The sequence below is a fragment of the Eptesicus fuscus genome, chromosome 7 (assembly GCF_027574615.1).
Source record: "Eptesicus fuscus isolate TK198812 chromosome 7, DD_ASM_mEF_20220401, whole genome shotgun sequence".
Lineage (NCBI taxonomy): Eukaryota > Metazoa > Chordata > Mammalia > Chiroptera > Vespertilionidae > Eptesicus > Eptesicus fuscus.
The window spans coordinates 49,340,102-49,360,269 of NC_072479.1; the positions used below are offsets into that span (position 1 = coordinate 49,340,102).

Sequence of the window (20,168 nt, forward strand, 5' to 3'; positions counted from 1 at the left end):
CCACTACTTTAGGAAGTGGTATTTGATTGCTTCCCTTATCTGCACCATGGAAGCGATAGCTACCACAAACTTGCCACAAGATAGTTTTCAAATCAATTTACCTTTTACATTTTAAGTTTTAAATATTTTAGTTAAATGTTCTGGGGTAAAACTTTCATAAGCTCTTGTAAAATAAGATTTCATGGAATTCATTAAGTCAACAAGTATTTGGGTGTTTATGATTGTCAGGTGCTATTCTAGGATCTGGATCGCAGTGGAGAAAAATGAACAGATGAGAATCCCCTGCCCTCATAAGGCCTACATTCTAAGCGGGTGTATTCATTCTCTGTTGCTGCAATTTTAGTGATTTAGCACAAATTTAATGACTTAAGACACTATCTGATTTGCAGGTCAGACATACGGCACAGTCAGCTATTTCTCTACTCTGTATTTTATGAACCTGAAATCAAGGAGTGTGATTCACCTTGTCACAACAGGGCTAGTTTTCATTCTGGAGGCTCTGGGGGTGAATCTTCTTCCAGGCTCGCTCAGGTTATCGACAGAATTTGGTTCCTTATGAATGTAGAAACGAGGTTTCTATTCCCCTAGGGTTTGTCACCTGGAAGACTCTCTCACATCCTTCAGAATTCCTGCCTTCCTCACCACATTGCTCCCTTCATCAAACCAGCCAGGGCACGCTGAGTCTTCCTCACACTTTGCATTTCTCTGATGTCCCTGTTCCCACCATCTCTCCTTTGCCTTACTCTTCTGCTTTTAAGGGCTCAGGGATTACGTTGGCTCTACCCGGTAATACAGGATAACCTCTCCACTTTAAGGTCAGCTGATTAACAACTTTAATTATAATGCAAAGTCCCTTCATAGCAGTTCTTAGACTAGTGTTTGAACAGAGGACAGAAATCTTAGGGATGTATCTTTAGAATTCTACCTACTAATGGGGAGATAAAAAATAAAATAATTATATGTCTGATGGTGATAGGTGCTGTGGGAAGAAGTAAAGCAGGGAAGGGAACTAGAGAGTGCTGAGCAAGGGCGTTTGCATATTTGATCCATGGCTTTAAGGAGATGAGGGGGTGAGCCCCAGGGCTATCTGGAGAAGAAAGGTAAAGAAAAGAACAAGTGAAAGTACCTGAGTTGGGACATGCCCTGGAAATATCATGTTCAAGGGACAGCAATGATGCCAGTGTGGCTGCAGTGGACACAGCAAGTGGTTGAATTTAGGGTTAGAAAGGTAATATGAGGTATATAGTGATTGACTTAAATTTTGCATTAATATCCACCAAGTCTAGGTCATTTGACTTAATGGAAGCTTAAATATAGTATATCATCTTGAATTTGATATTTATGAAGAAAAATAGGTGAATTTTTTAAACTATAGTAACAAGAAATGCAGACATTGAATGAAATTAGTATTAGAAAAGATTTAAAATCTCAAATGATATGGCATTTGGAAAAAAGCACCTATAGAACTGTATCATTGCTATAATAATAAGTATTTTATAAAGAGATGTGAACAGAAATGAATAAATAAATTGAAGGTATTTTTATTCTCAAATACATATTAAGTCCAAGGTAAGTAAGACACAAAGTTAGGTGTCCAGGAATAGCATTAGCAAAAGTGACACTTTAAACCTGGTGTTTTAAATTTAATAGCTCCTTACCTAATTAACAATAATTTAATAGAACAAAGAGTGTCTGCCTTGATATTTGTTTAGAGTTATTGGAAATTCATGCAAAGACTTTAAAAAAAAGAGTATCATCAGGGCTATATTTCTAAGCCTTGGCTTATATCTTTACAATTAACGGACAACATGGGAATGCTCTGAAGTTCTTTGTAAGATTTAAATGCTTGCATAGTATTTGAGCCAGATGTTTATTTATAAGTATTACTCTGAGTAGTATGCTTATGATCTTATAATTAATTGTGAATAGCCACACATTGTAATAGGATTTAGTTTGAGCATCAGAGAATTTAATCAGCACGAGTGAGGTATATCTTTAGGTTACTGTTAATTAAGTTCTGAGAACAATATCCCTCTTACCTGTGGTCTGAGGACTAAAATTGTGTCAGGGACTTAGTTTTAATGTTGAAGAACTTCCTATTTGTTCAGAGGTAAAAGCTCCTGGGAGAGGTACTTCCCATCTGGTTTTGGTTATCTAGAGTGCCTTACTAAAAGAGGAATAGTACCTCATCAGACTTGAAGAATAGAACAGGAAGTTCAAGGGACCCTAGCTAGTGGGGCTTTCATGCCTGTTCTTTTTTCTATGGTAGGTGACAGCCCTCCTTTTTTAAAAAAAATCTAGGTAGTCTCTCCTGTATACACTCCCCTACGGCTCTTTCCCTTCTCTCCTCCTCACACATTTTCTGTGGAATTTAAATTCCTGAATCAATGCTTCCAGATCCAATTTTATTTTGTTACTTTGGAGAGTGAGATGAAGGTACTTTTTATTGAGAAATAAAAAAATAATTCTCCCACAGCTCAGAATTCTAAATGCTTTATGATTTGCGCTGAGATTGTGGTCTGATTCGCAGCTGTCTCTGGGATGAGAGTGAATCCTAGCTCCCTGCTGGGTAATCCACCTCTGAACACTAGAGAGTTGGTTGTGAAGTGTGCCTAATGCAAAGGCGGAGTTGAGCTTCACTCTGTAATGATCAGACCTTAGCTGGGGTACCCAATACATTTCTGAATACCAGCTCTGAGTGTGCTAGAAAAAGGAGGCTTATGTAAAGGGCTTTGTGAATATTTACCTCAGAGAATAGAATCGCTAGGAGTAATAGGTTTTAGATTATTTGAAGATATATCCTGTGAAAGAAAAAAGTATACTTGTTCATTGTGACTACAAGGAATACAGTTAAGGCCAAAATTTACATCTCTTCTTGTCAGCTCTAGATGGTGTTGAATGGGCTGCCTTGGGAAATAGTAAGTTTCTCATTTCTGGAAGTCATCAATTTGTGACTTAAAGGATGTACAGAGATTCAGAGTTAACTAGTGCACTTTACCTCACAAAAAAATGGCTTATGCAAAGGCATGGAAGTGTAGGAGATCATGGCTTATTCATGTGGGAACTTCACGTGTGTGTGAGGGGACCTGGGATGATGGGGAATTCCTGGGAGGGAAGTCAGGGTAGGCTGATGGTGGCCCTTAAAATGCCAAGCTAAAATATTTGAATGTCATTGTCTAAGCAATGGTGAACCATTGAAGAATCTTAAGTAGGAGAGAAGAAGGGTCTGCTTTTCACTTTAGAAAGTATATTCAGATATAATATATCAATTGCTGGGAATTAAGGGAAGTATATGATAATAGGCCTGAACTCGGATAGGACAGTGGTGGGGATGTGGAGGGCTAGGGTGTAGAATCAATAGGGCTTGGTCATTAAATATGAATAGTGAGTGAAAGGAAAAATTCCAGAAAGACCCATATTTCTGCCTTAACCTATTTGGTGATATTAATTGATAAAGCTATGATAAGGTAGACATGAAGTAGATGGGTCGACATAGCCCTAGAGATTAAGATACAAGTCTGAGAATAGTTATCCCCTAAATTGTGTTGAAATAATTAAGAAGGCTCTCTCAGAAGGAATGTGTTGAAAGGTGGTATCAAAAACATTTTAGGAGCTAATATAGAAAAATTTGACTACTAAGGAACATGCAATGTGGGCAGAGAGATGGGAAAACCAAGAGTGACCAGAGTCTGAGAGAACACAGAGAGCTCCAGGGAGCCAGGGCTGCCAGTTGATACAAAAACATGGAAACTACAAACAGATTATTTGGCCTCTTTATGAACAGGATATTTTCAAGAAATAGTGGAAGTTCATGATCAGTTAGCTGAAGTTATTTACTCTATCATATTCTTAAAACTTGCCTCGTAGTTGGATGGTGTCATTGGTAGCACATTGTAAACACTGCAGAATATGCATCTATTTAACACAAAATACACTGTTAGAAACATTTTTAAAATAAGAATAAATATGAATCTCTTTAGCAGATTAACAAATCTTCCATTCAAGGGAAGCTTATCCATTTATTTGTTCATTCTCTCTATAAAGATAAATTGAATGTCTGCTATGTGGTTACATGCCTAATATTGTGGTACACTTTGGGATTCAAATTTTGAAAAATGATGACACTTTGTTGTCCAAGAATTCACTTTCAAGTGGATAAAAAGTCAGTAAATCACTATCATGTACAGAAGTGGTAGCACAGAGGTTTGCACAGGTGCCTTGGGGGCACTATTAACAGTTTAATATTGCATAGCCCTTTACCCTCCTAAAACTTGTGGATAACAGATTTTGATGCCACTCAAAGGCAATTCAGTCAATATTTTTTCTCCTTAGTCTATAGTGACACTAAAAATTTTATGTTCTGTGATGTCAACATTGTACTGTTTTCTACTTTTACATCTGATATTGTACTACCATAAGAAAATAATAACCAATAAAATGCTTTCTCCACTAGACTACTTTCCTAATAATGAACTATCCATAGAGAAAAATGTAACACTGAATAAATACTTTTGGATTAGACTTTTAAATCATTTAACATTTTTCTTCCAGTTATAAAATATGTGAGAGAAGATGGGAGGAATTTTGTGTATGAGAGCATAGTAATAGCGCTAAATTGAAAATAATTTAAGGTTACCACCAGCTAATGAGAATATTGGAATCTTATAACATTGCATATATTTATGAATGCTTGAAGTTTATAAAACACCTTAAAAAATCTTTGGAGATGGAAGAGAGCATAGATGGGATAAATGGTGCTGGAAAAAATAAAATTAAAAATCTTTAACATATATTACAGCAAAATCAGCCTTCCAATTGAAATGTGATCTAAGATATGAAACTTAAATTGACAAGTTAAAAAAAAGAAATGAAAAATCTTTATAGTTTTTACTAAGCCAAGAAATTCCATTAAACATTTATTAAAACATTTAATACTGAACTTATTAAAGATGAGCGTTATTTAGCTATTGAATGTACTTCTAGCTCCTGTGGTCCAGCATTATTGTGTTTTGCTCTTATTAAGTAGCAGTGTTGGCTTCCCATGATTTATGGTGGGATTAGTCCAAAGTCAATAAAAGGCTGTTTTGTTGATGTTCTGCTTACTGTTGGCTATTTACCTTTATCTTTTATTGCTTATTCTCTGCTGGTGGCAAACATATTTTACCTTTATTTTGCACCCCCTATTCTCTTTCCAGTGCTGTTAAAAGAAAACTAGGAGTGAGAGACAGAGACACAGACTAGGTTATACCAAGGAAGGCAGTGCAAATTCATTTTCAAAGGATGTTTGCAAATAATTGAATGCAATCTCTGCTTTGCAACTTTAAAATACCCTATCCTTGAAAGGGCTGTTTGAGTAATTGTGGGGAGAGTTGATTTAGTCAGCTTGTTCCTAGGATTCATATACTGAGATGCTTTTATTCTATCTTGAAAGAAATAAAATTGAATATTCTCAACAGACACTTTGGTTGACAGAAAAATTTAAACAGGTATCATGATTAGAAATCTCAGCTTCCAACTTCAATTACAACATATGATTGATTTGAGAGATTACTAAAGTCAAATGTCTGGCCAGACAGTCAACCATTGTTTGATGTTAAATTTCACAAATGAAATCAACTTGTTGGGAGTACCCCTGCATATATAATAAAGATGTGCACTCTCTGCTTCCACAACATACTTTTGAGGATTTCTTATATCAGCAGTAAGGAAATTCCCATGTGAATAAAGTTTATGATAAAAGCTGTTGAAAGTAACTTTTGAGAAATATACATTTTACCTATGTAATAGTCTAAGGAGATTCTATTCAGTGAAATTGTGTCACATCACTATATGATATCAAAGGTAAAGATAAACATTCATACCATGAAAGAGAAGTTTTCGTACCAATAGACTAAAAACATCTACGGTAGAAGTATTTTCACTGGTGCTTCTAAGGATAGAAGTATTTTCGGTAGTACTAGTAACTCCTCACTAAGGGTTAGTCTGCCTGAGGTTACTGAAATTACAGAAAGATGCAGACATTGTCAAGATGGATCAGGTAATTTTTAATTCTCTATTTCACCCAGCATGGCCATTAGTGATTGCTGTGCAATGATGTTAAGTCTATCTAACTTGTCAAGGTCCCACAAGGCCTTATCAACTTAATATCATCTTCCCAGTTCTTCTGCACTGTGGTTCCCTCAGCTTCACCCTCACAAATGTACCCCAACTCCATCTCATGATGAAAACTTACACAGTATGCTCAGCTCTTCCAGAGCACTACTGGGTGAATTTTGCTAAGACAATAGAATATTTGTGATGCCACCACCCTGTGCTTATGTGTAACTAAGTGTACGTCACTCAGGCTGAGTCTTGCTGATTATTTATAGACAATTTCTTGTTTTGTTTTTCTTTATCCTTCTATGATATCACATATCTTATGGTTTGGAATAGGGGTGCTTGGTTTTCCAGGACAGTTTCCTTCTTTTCTTTTCTTATCTAGTACAAAATGGGAGTTCCATAAACAATCATGAAGGCTAATTATTATTCAATATGGGAGTTCCATAAACAATCATGAAGGCTAATTATTATTCAAAATTATTATTCAACTACCTCTTTGTAGGTTTTATAAGAGAAATGGGCACAATGAGAATGTATCTGTTTCAAGTTCTACTACAAGAAAGAATTTCAAGAAGTATTATAGTTGTTGCTCAACTATAAAATAGCATTGTTTATTCACAGACAATAAAATATAGGAATTCAATGTTTAGAAAGTCAAGGGCAAAATATTACTTAGTGTGATGTGTCAACTTGGCTGGGCCACATGTCTAAATATTTGGTTAAACATTACCCTGGATGTTTCTGTGAGGGTTTCTCTTGGATGAGATTTACTTTTAAATCTGTGGACTTTGCATAATGCAGATTGCCCTCCATAACATGGGTGGACTTCATCCTGATAGTTGAAGGCTCTGTCCTATTGGTTCTATTTTCTGGAGAACCCTGACTAACAACACTGGGATATTTTGCCATTTTCAACAGTATCCAAAGCTATATAGAAGATCAAGATAGCAACAGTAATAATTTTGATGACATTAATTAGCTTTGTTTTTCTTAATGCCAATTCTTCCCAGGTACAGTGCTAGATGATCTAAACAAATATTTCTAAGTTATGATAACTTGCATTTTAAGTCACCTTATTCCTTGGTACAGATGAAAAAAGACGTTTGAACAGTGTAAATAACTTTCCCAGCACTATACAATTAGTAAGTGGCAGAGGTCTAACACAGATCTGTCTGATTCTGAAGTTTATACTCTTTCCACTTAAATATGTTGTTTCTTAAGAAGTGTAAAAATTCGAAGTGCCATGTAAACTTTAGATATCTTCCCCAATATTTTCTTAGAAAATTTTGACTATTAGGGACATGATCATCATGTGTTCTTCAAATATAATGACTATTTAGGTATTATTCTTAGAACTGCTGTGAATGTCAAAACAATGTGTATGTATAATTTTTTTAAATTTATAATTACAAGGTCAGAAATTTCAATCCATCAAAGGATACCAAGGCATTTCTATAGTTAGAAGCCAAATAAAAGACTGGTAGTAGAGGGAAGGTCAAAGATGGTAACATAGGATGACCCTAGACTCACCTCCTCCCATGGACACACTGAATATATACCTATATATATAGTAATCTCACTCAAAGAACAACTGAGAGTTGATTGAACAGTTTTTGCACAACTAATAAGAGAGAGACCACATAGATAAAGGTAGAAAAGGTGGAGATGTGGTAACTGTAGAAACCTCACCCAACAGGACTGGCTTGTTGTAGGGAGGGATATCACTGAGGGGCTTGCATGGGCAGACTCATGATAAAACAGTGATTTAAGAGGCACCGACACTATCCTATATAATATAAGGCTAATATGCAAATAGACCGAACAGCAGAATGACCAGTCGCTATGATGCACACCAATCACCAGGGGCAGACACTCAACTCAGGAGCTGCTCCCTGTTGGTCAGTGCACTCCCTCAGGGGGAGCATTGCTCAGCCAGAAGCAAGGCTCACGGCTGGTGAGCGCAGCGGCAGTGGCGGGAGCCTCTTCTGCCTCTGTGGCAGCACTAAGCCATCAGTCGGACATCCCCTGAGGGCTCCTGGACTGTGAGAGGGCACAGGCTGGGCTGAGGGACCCCCCCTGAGTGCACAAATTTCGTGCACCGGGCCTCTAGTATGTGATAAAAGTCAACTTACTAACCCCATCGCACCTGCCAAATGAGTGGGGAAATGTGGGAACTCTTTGGGATTGTGAGTGTCATTGTTTGAATGCCCCCTACATCTAGATAGCATGGGTGGGAGCTCAGTCCAAGTGCTCTAGCCACACTACAAGACCTCCAGTGTGCCCCAAGCCACCTTGACCAGTGTCCACTGCAGACGCAGTGAGTAGCCTCCTAGGACACCTCTGGAGCTCAGTGCCACAGGCCTCGTCAGCCAGGAGCCAGTTCAGTCCCAGCCAGCCAGCCTAGCAGGATACCCTGAAGCCATAGGCCACCTCAGCCATTATATGCTACATCCCTGCCCAGCTGGCCTGCCCAAATCACCCAGCACATCCAGTCTATGCACATCCAGTCACTCCTCCACAAGACCAACCCTTCAAGACTGGGAGAGAAAACTGTTTCATCTAATTCCTAGAAACACACACAGGTGACCCAAACTGCCAAAGCAATCTTGAGAAAAAGGGACAGACCTGGAAGCATCGTGCTCCCAATTTCAAGCTGTGCTACAATGGAATATTATTCAGCCATAACAAAAAAATGAAACCTCGACATTTGCAACAACAATGGATGAATGTAAAGTGTATTATCTTAAGTGAAAAAAGACAGAAATACTGCATGATTTTACTTACATGTGAAATCTAAAAAACCCAAAACAAATAATTAAAACAGAAATAGACTCATAAATACAGAGAACTAACTGATGGTTGCCAGAGGGGAGGAGAGGAGGGATGAGTGGAAAAGGTCAAGAGAAGTAAGAGGTACCATATTCCAGTATAAGTCACAGGGAATATAATCAATATTATCCTAACAACTCTGTATGGTGACAGATGGTTACTAAACTTATCATGGTGATCACATTGTAAGGTATATAAATGTTGTACACCTGAAACAAATATGATATTGTATGTAAACTATACTTTTAAAAAGGCACTGTAGCAGTTTTTATAAAGCATTCTGTAGGAATTGGCAGCTTTCATTGGGGAAAGAGTGCCTTAAATAATTTTTCTCTAGGACTTCCAATTGCCAACTGTTGTTTGTACTTAGTGGAAGGCCTGTACATTTATTTTATTTTTTAAAATATATTTTATTGATTTTTTACAGAGAGGAAGGGAGAAGGATAGAGAGCTAGAAACATCGATGAGAGAAACATCGACCAGCTGCCTCCTGCACACCCCACTACCGGGGATGTGCCCGCAACCAATGTACATGCCCTTGACCGGAATCGAACCTGGGACCCTTCAGTCCGCAGACCGACGCTCTAATCCACTGAGCCAAACCGGTTTCGGCATGTACATTTATTTATAATCATAATTCAGTTACTCCATTAAAGGCTCCCACATAATAACCCCTTTTGATCAGGTTTCTAAGTTAAGCATTTTGATTTGCAGTTTCTGAGAATTCTGGAAACTTTCAATGCTGTTTCTAGATTATTTCCTAAGATTTTAGATATTGTACTACATTTTGATGATATTATGATACAGATTAAACAGATATTCTTTTCAGTTATTAAAATCATATTCAGTACCACTATATAAACCCTGGGGATACACATACAAGTAATACGGTCTTTGCCCAGGAGACTTTCCCATTCATATCTAATGGGATGGACTCTGGATTAGCCTGGGTTAAACGCAAATTTTTATTTTTATTTTTGGGTATAGCAAAGGTGGAGATTTATTGAAGAACAAGTACAGACTCCCACGTGGGGAGAGGGAAAGAGCCCCACAGAATGGACTCCCATGTAGGGAGGGGGAAAGGGTCCCCTAAATGCAAATTTAAAAAAAAGAAATTAAAACAATCTAATCTCAGTAGTTTAAAATAAAGGTTTATGTCTTACTCCAACTATATCAACATCATAGGTGGCCTTGGATTGTCAATTTTGGGTCTTCCTCATTTTAGACCCAAGGCTTCAGTGCAGATGTGATCTGGTACACAGTGAGGGCAAAAGTAGGTTTACAGTTATTCATATGGAAAAAGACATGCAGGTTATAAAAATGATAATTCAAGAATAAACTCTCACATACTTACAACTATAAATCTACTTTTGTCCTCCCTTTCCTCCCCCACACCCCCTCCCCCCATAGTTAAAGGGAAAGATAATTCTGGAGGGTTTTGCGCTAGCAATTACATGATCAGCCCTAAAGCAAAAAATCTGACCATAATTCTTGGTCAAAACTCTTATGGATATATACCCATCCAGCTGCAGGGGATTCCAGAAGTGGAGTCTTTCCATGTGCCCAGGAGATGTTTTTTATGCAAATGTAAATTTGGAATTATATGTGAAAATTCAGAGAATTTTTCCACTCTGTATGTTGTACCTGTGAAAGGACATGTTAGAACACATCATATTTCAATCATTAATTTGCTAAGCATTTATTAAACACTATTCGTGCAAGAGTAGGCCTTCTTTCCCCTGGCTGCCAGCACCGGCTTCCCTCTGACACCCAGGACCTGGGCTTTCCTCGCAGCCCTGGCTTCATCCAAAAGGACGTCCAGCCCAATTAGCATATTATGCTTTTATTATTATACATGTATTCAATGCCAGCCACTGTGGCAGGAAGTGGGTATCCACAGACAAATACATTCACAAATCTGTCTGCTGAATAAAGATACCACTTCAGATTACGCATTTTCTTATCTCATCTATAGTGGAGGTTCTGACACAAGTTTTATGACCTACCTCTTCAGGTTACATATCTCTTATTATATCTCTACCAGGGTCGTTTGGAAAGGGTTAGCTTTTGAGATGATATTTAAAGCAGGCAAGTAGTTTCAAAAGTTGTCATCCGAAGCTATCTATGCCTACAGGAAACATTTTTATAAGGAAAAAACACAGTTGTTATTATACCAAAAAATAATCTCATTCTTTAGTCATAGCACATACAGTAGAGTTAAGAACTGAAGTCACAGAAAACAAAACATTTTCGAGCTCTGTGCCTAGCTATTTAGCTCAAGCAAGGAATTCTTATTCTTTGGGGGGCGGGGGGGGGGGGGTAATAATACTCTATGTGCAATTTAACAGGGATTTTTCAAGGACAAAAAAATCCTAAATTGCTGAGGACTCTGGATGACTCCAAGAGTCCTATTAGCTTTGCCGTAATCACTCTCAATAGATACATTGCTAGAAGCATCCATCCATCCACCCATCCATTATTTCAGTGAGTCCCATTTGCCTCAGTGATAAAATGGCTGCTGTGTTGTGTATATTCAAGGATGGTGTAATGATTAAGAAGCCAGTCTCTGGAGCCAGATTACTTGGGTTCACATCCCAGCTGTGCTACTTGTTAGCTGGTAGCTTTCAGCAAGTTACTTTACACCTATGCTTCTCAGTTTGCATATTTGTGCGATTGGGACAGTAATATACCTACCACATAGTTTCCTTATATGAATTTAATGAGTTAATATTAATAAAGCACTTAACAGTTACTGGCCAAATGTAAATGCTATATGTCCTTGTTAAGTAAAATACATAAATCAAGCAAGTTTTTTAATAGGCTTATAAAATGGGCTAGCTCTCTCAGAATTCAAGCTTACACATTATTATTCCACAGTGGTCAGTCTGGTTAAATAAACACTAATATAGAGTTATCACAAGACTTCCATTTATATTTAGATGAGGGCTATGAAGAGAAAGCACAAGTACTTGAAGGTTGGTCTATCTATACCTATTCCTTTTTGGATTAGGTACAAAAATGCATCCTAGACAGAAACCAGAGAGAAGGAATAAATGGATTGCGTGTGTGTCTGTAGTGGTCACAGGATCTGGGCCATTTGTTACCCACGTAGATAGGACAGATAGAAACTGTTATGTTAATCCATTGCAAAGGCATTTCCCCCAGGTTTATCTTGTCGGAGCAAAAATAGTTTCTCTTTTATAGCTACCAGGCATTGGCTTTTTAGCAACATCTCTTGAGGACTTATCAGAGCTACATAGTAAAGGAGGCAGTTTTTTGTGTTTGTTTTTTTTCTCTCTGATCATTGCAATTGTTGATATTTGCTCAACTGGTATTTCTATATTCAATGATACAATTTAAATACAGCCTCATACAAAAAGTATCCTTTTATGGTTAAAATGTTTTGGTAACTTTAGAGGGAGGGATGCTATGCTAGGGTCTATGTACTAGGTTTGTGGGGATTTTTTAAAGTTTTTTTTTTTGTATTTATTTGCCTAGTGCAATTTAAGATGAGGTTAGCTTGGAGTAGTTGGTACAGAATTAAAGGACTATTTTATGGAATGCTAAGCTATCCTAGCACATTTTTCTATTACCAATTCAACATTAATGTTCTTACTAAATCACAAAAACACTATGCTAAAAGTGTTTATAGATATTATACAATTAGCAGAGGCCAATAATTCCTATTTATGGAATAATAAATAAAACCTACATGATTTTTTTTAACCTCAGTACATTTCAAACAAAGTGTGTTATATGTATTTTGCTTATAGATTTTTTAAAAATTGTGTTAGACCTTATGTAAAAATATAGCATTTTTATAATGTACCACATTCTAGTATAATCTTTGAACATAAAGCATTCTTTGCACAGGAAATGCATAGCTTTGAAAAGGGCAATAATAGTATCAAAAAGCCAGAAATACATTTATAATTAACTAGAGGCCCGGTGCATGAAATTTGTGCACTCGGGGGTGGGGGGGGGAGGGTCCCTCAGCCCGGCCTGTGTCCTCTCACAGTCCAGGAGCCCTTGGGGGATGTCTCACTGACAGGGAGCTGTCAGTCGGACATCCTTAGTGCTGCTGCGGAAGCAGGAGAAGCTCCCACCACTACCGCTGTGCTCGCCAGCTGTGAGCCTGGCTTCTGGCTGAGCGGCGCTCCCTCTGTGGGAGCGCACTGACCACCAGGGGGCAGCTCCTGCATTGAACGTCTGCCCCCTGGTGGTCAGTGTGCATCATAGCGACCAGTCGTTCCACCTTTTGGTCTATTTGCATATTAGCCTTTTATTATATAGGATGCCTTATATAATTAAAGTTAATATTTTATAATAATGATGTAATAATGAGAATAATCTTGAGCATATATTTACATTTTTTAAATTTCAAAGTACTGTTTGAAAGTGTTTAAAAATTACTATTTATTGTATTGTCACTACAGGCATTATTGCATTTAATCTTCACAGTAGTGTGATGAGATAGGGATTTATCAGATAAGGACGAAAACTGAGGTTTTTGTTTTTTTTTAAATAGTGAAACAACAGGGCCACACAGTTAATAAATAGCCAAGTCAGGATAACCCCTTGGCTGAATGATGTTATTAACCCCCTGCTCTTAACTATCTCTAAAAAATATATATATATATATATATATATATATATATATACATATATATATATATATATATATATATATATATTATTTAATTTCAGAAAGGAAGGGAGAGAGAGCTAGAAACATCAATGATGAGAGAGAATCATTGATCAGCTGCCTCCTGCACACTCTCTACTAGGAATCAAGCCTGAAACCTGGGCATGTGCCCTGACTGGGAATTGAATCATGACCTGCTGGTTCATAGGTCAATGCTCAACCACTGAGTTATGCCAGCCTGGTTCTTAACTATTTATTATAATTATTTTCCTGCCTGATTCTTAGAAAATTTTAAATTCATCATTTTATTCATCATCATCATCATCATCAGTAGATGAACATTCAGTGTATATAGGATATATTGCCTCTTATCTAACTTTTAGTTATTCATGGTAAAAATAGAGGAAATTGAAATTCACAGGTAATTTTTATTTTTCTATTTTGGGCAACATTGGAAAAATTTTCATCAGAATTGAATTTTTCATTATAATATAATACAAATAACCAAAAAAAAAAAATCCAGAAAATAATGAACCCTATACTTGAGATTATTAGTGTTTTAAAATAGATCTTGATTTTATAAGAAGCCCATTTGTCCTATTTGTTATAACAAATCTCTTATCTCAAAGGTAACAGTGTGTGCAATGGCTTTAATTTGATTCTCAGAGTTTATGACTTTGGATTACAACACTAATTGATAATATTGTAGTCAGTCTTTCACATTATAACATCCATGTCTCAGCTCTATGATGGAAAAGTTGAAGAAGTTACTACAATGCTCTAGCGACAAACCTTTCCTTAATGCTAGCCTTAAAAATTGATTAGCAACTTGATGTGACTGAATGAGTTTCAGAAATCTTGTACACTTCAAGGAATGCTCATTTTTTACTATTTCAATAGTTGAAATACTTGTATCAGAGAGTTATTCATTCATAGCTATAAGATTTCAACATTATGAATTATTTACTAAAAATTAAATTTTTCCACAATGAAGGTAACTACTCTCTGTGGGTGATGATATAATTTGTTGTTCATACTAGGACATGATTCCAGGATAAATCTAATGGGAAGTCAGAATAAATTGTGTAAATCAGGATTTTCCTAGGTGAACTGGACAATATAGTCATATATAAGTAACTGCTAATGAAGTTCTGTTTTAATCATTAAGTGAAGGTAAATATGGAGAGAACACTCCATCTCAACATGGCTGTAATACAGAGGTACTATGCTGGTTGAATATCAAAGATAAATTTCAAATATTACATACATTTGGTGAATGACTAATCAATACCAAGTTCATCAATAAAACTTAACCCATATAATTTGACTTTCACTTTTGGTAATGGATATTTAATAATAACATCAAACTGCCCTGTTTTCTACCCCTCCCTCTAAGGAAACTGATGAGTTTAACAAAACGTAAGATGGCGTACGTGGAGGCATTGAAACATTAATAAGAAATTGAAGAGTTATTGCTCCAGAATCTAGGGGAGAATGAAGACTAAGAGATATTAGTTTAGTTTTGGGAGTTCCTTAATCCATTGAGGCAGTTGTCAATGTTAGAGGGAGCACAAAAGAAGGCATAAGAAGAAAGAAAAAAGGAATTCAGAACAAGTAAAATAAAATTTAGTTGGTAGATTAAACCCAAATTTATAATGTGATTATATCAAGTGCAAATGGCCTAAATAATCCAATTATGAGGCAAATACAAAGATTGTCAATCTGGATCACAAGATCAAAACACAAGTATATACTATTTCACAGAGGTTCATCTAATCTAAAATTACAGTAGGTCCTCGGGTTACGTCGGAGATCCGTTCCTACAGCGACGTAACGCGATTTTCGCCGTAAGTCAGAACCCACCTACATAAGCACCTACGTCACTCACATGGAGCACACACACAGCAGTAATGAAGTGAAACAGTAAAGAAAATTTAAAAGAAAGATAACAATTCCTGACCTTTACTTGTGGTAAATAAATAATAGAAAACATAAAGCACATATGTACATACATCTAAATGACGAAACTTTTTTAAAAAAAAATAAATTAATGGGAGATGGTGAGGTAACTATGAAACGACGTACGTCGACTCCGACGTAACCCGAAGACTGCCTGTATAAAGAAAAACTGAACATAAAAAACAATGGAAAAGATACACTATGCAAACACTAACCTAAAGAAAGTTGATATGCTATTAAGGAAGAACATTTCCTAATGATAAAAGGTTTACTTCCTCAGGAAGAAACCACGTGATAAGTTGACTTCCTGAAGTTTTTCTATGGTCAAGCATCATTATAAGCACTTAATATATATTAGTTCACTTAATGCTCACAATCGCTCTATGAAATAGGCTTATCTTCATTTTACACATGAGGAGACTGAGAAATGAAGAGGTTGCCCAAAGTTGCATAGCCAATAAGCATCGGATCTAGGATTAAACCCAGGCAGTCTAGCCTCCTGGTTATGAGAATAAATATTTGAGTAGGAAAAGCCTAAATGGACCAAATAAGTTTTGATTTTTCCCTCTGCTACACATTTCAAACCAGTTTGCCATGGCAGGGGTAGCTCCTTAGAGATTCTCTGCTTCAGATATTAGTTTAGATTCTTCTCTACCTGTTCCTTCAGAATCCCCTAAAATGGAGATGTGGTATTTTTCTCATAATTGGTATTTTTTCTCACATACAGTTGACTAGTTTGGAGAGAGGACATTCCTTTAAAGCACTTTTCATAGACAGGAAAAGCTGGAAGCTACAGTGGAGGAATGCATGACCTTCTTGTTCGAGATTGGTTTTCTACGCTAGGGGATGTCTCCATCTAGCTAGAGTGTAAGTGTATGTAAGACACACATTCAAGAATGTTTTAACACCAGTCAGCTGAAAACGTTTGCCAGGGAAATGTTCCATTGTTTCACACCCAAATTTACACACACACACACACACACACACACACACACACACACACACACACACCTGTCCTTTCCTAAAGCTTTGCAATTCTTCGCTGATGGAATGGAAAGAACAGTGGCTTCCAGGGCTTATATAAAGAAGCCACTGTGTTCTCTCCTGTCCATTCTGGCTCTATCCAGTTCCAACTTCCAGGAATAAGGCTTTTGAAAGGAGGAAGGTATGAAGCCATGTTATTTCTGGTAACCACCAGGTAGTTCCACTTAGTGTGTAATCATGACAACAAGGATTATATCTGCTTTTGCCCACTTGTTATCTTCAATAAGTAAAATAGCAAGAAAAATAACATTTGTTGAAGAAAACAACAACAAAGAAATAGATGAATGAATGAGCCTTTGTGACCTCATCTTCTATACTGTCCCCCTTGCTTACTTCACTGTCAGCACACTACCCTCCTTCCTTTTTTTGTCTCAGGTCATTTGCACACGCTATGTATGCCCTCTGCGTGAAGTACCAGCTGTCTGCTGGATTGGCTCTCTTATCTCTTCCAGGCTTTCACTGAAGTCTCACTTTATTAGCAAGTCTTCCCTGTCTATGCGAACATACCTGCCTCAAAATTCCCCCTCTTCCTTTTGACTATATTTTCCTCTTTGCATGGGCTAAGATACTTTAAAATGTTAATATATTGTGTCTTTGACCGATGATCAGTTTCACAAGGACAATGATTTTTGTTCTCCCCTCCCCATACCTAGGAAAGCACCTGACATTTCATATGTGCTCAGTAAATATTAGTCACATGAGTGAATGAAATAACAGATATGTAGGACCTATTTCACTAGGTTTGAAGCCCCAAACCAGGGATCTCAGTCTGCAAACTATCACCTACTGCTTATATGCAACCTTGAAAAGTTTCACTTAATTCATCAGAGCTTCCGTTTAACTGCAAGAAGATAATAGTAATTAGAAACAAAGACTCATAACAGTAAATAGCAAACAGGGACAGTCTCATTGAATAATTCCGAGAGCTGTAAGAGAATATGGATGTGCACTAAGTAGTCTACTGGTGCCGGCAATTAATATCTGAGAGGCGGAAGCAAAGGAAGGGTGAGGAAGATTCCGGGATCCATGAGCAACAGAAGGATCCACTGCCTTTGACATTCTTGTCTAGACTAGAAAATGCAGTCTGCTACATTTTGCTAAGCAAAAATTGACTTCTCTTTGTCTTTTGAAATACCAGCCTCTGTATTTGAAAAATAAAATCTGGGGGGAGGGAGAGCAGCCAGGCATCCTGAACTTAAATCCTACATAATAAAAGGATAGTATGTAAATTACCATCACTCTGCTACGCCCACGATTGGGCCAGCGGGAGGCGCAGGGGGCGGGACTCGGGGTGGCCGGGGTGGCCGGGGTGGCCGATTGGGCCGGCGGAACGCTGAGCTCGCGTCGCCAGCAGCAGCACGAGCTCAGCATCTGCGCCATGGCTGTGCTACGGCACAGAAGGGGCCTCTGGGGCAGCGAGCCCAAGTCCTGCTGCGGACCATCAAAAGCGGGGAGCGAAAGCGGGGGAGCTGGCTATCTGTCCGCTCCCACACCAGGCCTTTCGAAAGCCTCTGCCGCGCCGGAGGCTTTCGAAAGGCCTGGTGCACCAGCGGACAGCCAGCCAGCTCCTCCACAATCGAAAGTGGGGAGGTGTGTGTCCACCCCAGCACCAGCGGACCCCCTGCCATCAAAAGCGGGGAGCAGGCTGCTAGCAGTGTCCGCGGAGCATGCTAGGCTTTGCGGGGCAGTGGATATGGCCTGGATGGCAGGTTAGGCCTAGGGGACCCTACACGTGCATGATTTAATCATGCACTGGGCCTCTAGTATAGAATATATAATTAAATATAGGCATGCCTGGGAGAGGGAGAGAGATTGCATGCACAATAGTATTTTGGGTGAAGCAGTCATTTCAGTATTTGTTTGTTCCATTATAAGGAATTTGGTACTTCATATGCACTGCCATACCTGTTGTCAAGTGAGCATGTAATACTTGGGTGTAGCATAATTGTCACAATGGAACATTTCATGAGAAAAATTTCCTGACACTGTTAAGCAGCAGTATTAAAATTACTCAAGAGAAAACCGCGTTTAAAAAAATTAGGATAAATTTCTCTGTGAAATATTAACTGTAATGAATATGCCATAATCAACCTTGCTGTATCTATTTGGACATTTTCCACATCCCCAGTGGTTAGTCTAATACCAATTAAATCATCACAGATTGCTATTATCTTCTTGCATTATGATTTTCATAAATTAATTTTGTTTTAAAAAATCAGGCCTTTTCCAAATGAGAATAAATTTAAATACCCAAGGTGTGAGTGTGAAGCTGATGTCAGGACCCATGCATATCTATAATTTTAAAATTCTGAAATCACAGAATCAGGGGAATAATCCTTAAAAAATTAAAAATGGTGGAACTGACTTTTGGGTCACTTAATCATTCCCCTTGCTATTCATGGAGAATCCAGACAGTAACTTTTGTTTTTCTTCTTCTAAAATTAATTATCATTTTTCCCTTATATTCATTTATTTGTTCATCCATCCATCCATCCATTCACTGTTTCAATCTTTTAATTAATAAATATTAGGCATCATTTAAGGGCCTGGAATGCTGCTTAGCACAGGGGCGTGGTTGGGTCAGGGGCCAAGGGGGTGGGGAATAAGGGACATCTGTAATACTGTCAACAACAACAACAACAAAAATAATTAATATTAAAATATGTTAATATCATCTTTTTCCAATACATTCTAGTTTAGTGGAAGAAACAAACAGGTTAATAAATTAGCATAATATGACAAAATATGTCTTATAATAGAATTATGGACAAGATATGTCTTATAATTGAAGTATGGACAAAGTGCTGACTAGATAAATCACAAAGGCTAATGAAATATGAAGTGATAACTATCTGAATACTCCAATGTCTGGAAGAAGAGGATTTCAGGCAAAGGTAAAATGTACACAAGGATAAGGAGATATGAATGGGCATATCAAGTCCTACAAGTATTACTTAGATATGGCTGGAGTTGTGCCTATGTGTCTCTGAGGGGCTTCGAGGAGATGGAGAGATGAAGCTGGGTGGGTTGAGGTCTCATTGTGAAGGACCTTCTAGATTACCAACAAGAATTTACATCTCTTTCCGTAACAGGAAACTATTATAGATTTTTGTTTTCAGGATAATGGTGGCAAAGAGGAGGAGGGCTACAATGAATAATACAAATCAGAAGACAAATTAGGAGGTTATTGCAACTGTACAAACCAGATGCAATAAAGGCCTTGATGAAGATAGTAACAGCCAGACAGAGAGTTGGGAAGAGAATAAACAGATGACTAGGGTCTAGAAACTGATTGGAAATAAAACATATGGGGGGCATTAATGTTACCATTCTAAAAGTATTCAGTGGGTATATGAAATTAAAAAACAGTAAGACTTTCCACATTTTTGAACAACGTAAAGAAAATGGGGAACTAGAAATATTAAGCAGTATATTCTCCATCTTCTCCATGCTTTTTCTCAAGGATATTAAGTTCCTCTACATTTCCTCCACCTTCATCTTTTGTCTTCAGTCACATGTTTCCATGGCAAGTCATGACACTGACCCATGTCATGACCGCGTTGGCTCTAATATAAATGCATAAAGTCAAGTA

General features: G+C 37.6%; 1 protein-coding gene across 1 annotated transcript in view; it reads left to right on the forward strand.

The window, feature by feature from the left end:
• TAFA2 (TAFA chemokine like family member 2) overlaps positions 1–19,734 on the forward strand; it is a 191,636-nt gene extending 171,902 nt beyond the window's left edge. Inside the window, exon 5 of the mRNA XM_054718591.1 lies at positions 19,696–19,734. Coding sequence (XP_054574566.1) covers positions 19,696–19,734 — 39 coding nt within the window. The remainder of the gene's footprint in view (positions 1–19,695) is intronic.
• Positions 19,735–20,168: the final 434 nt, after the last annotated feature.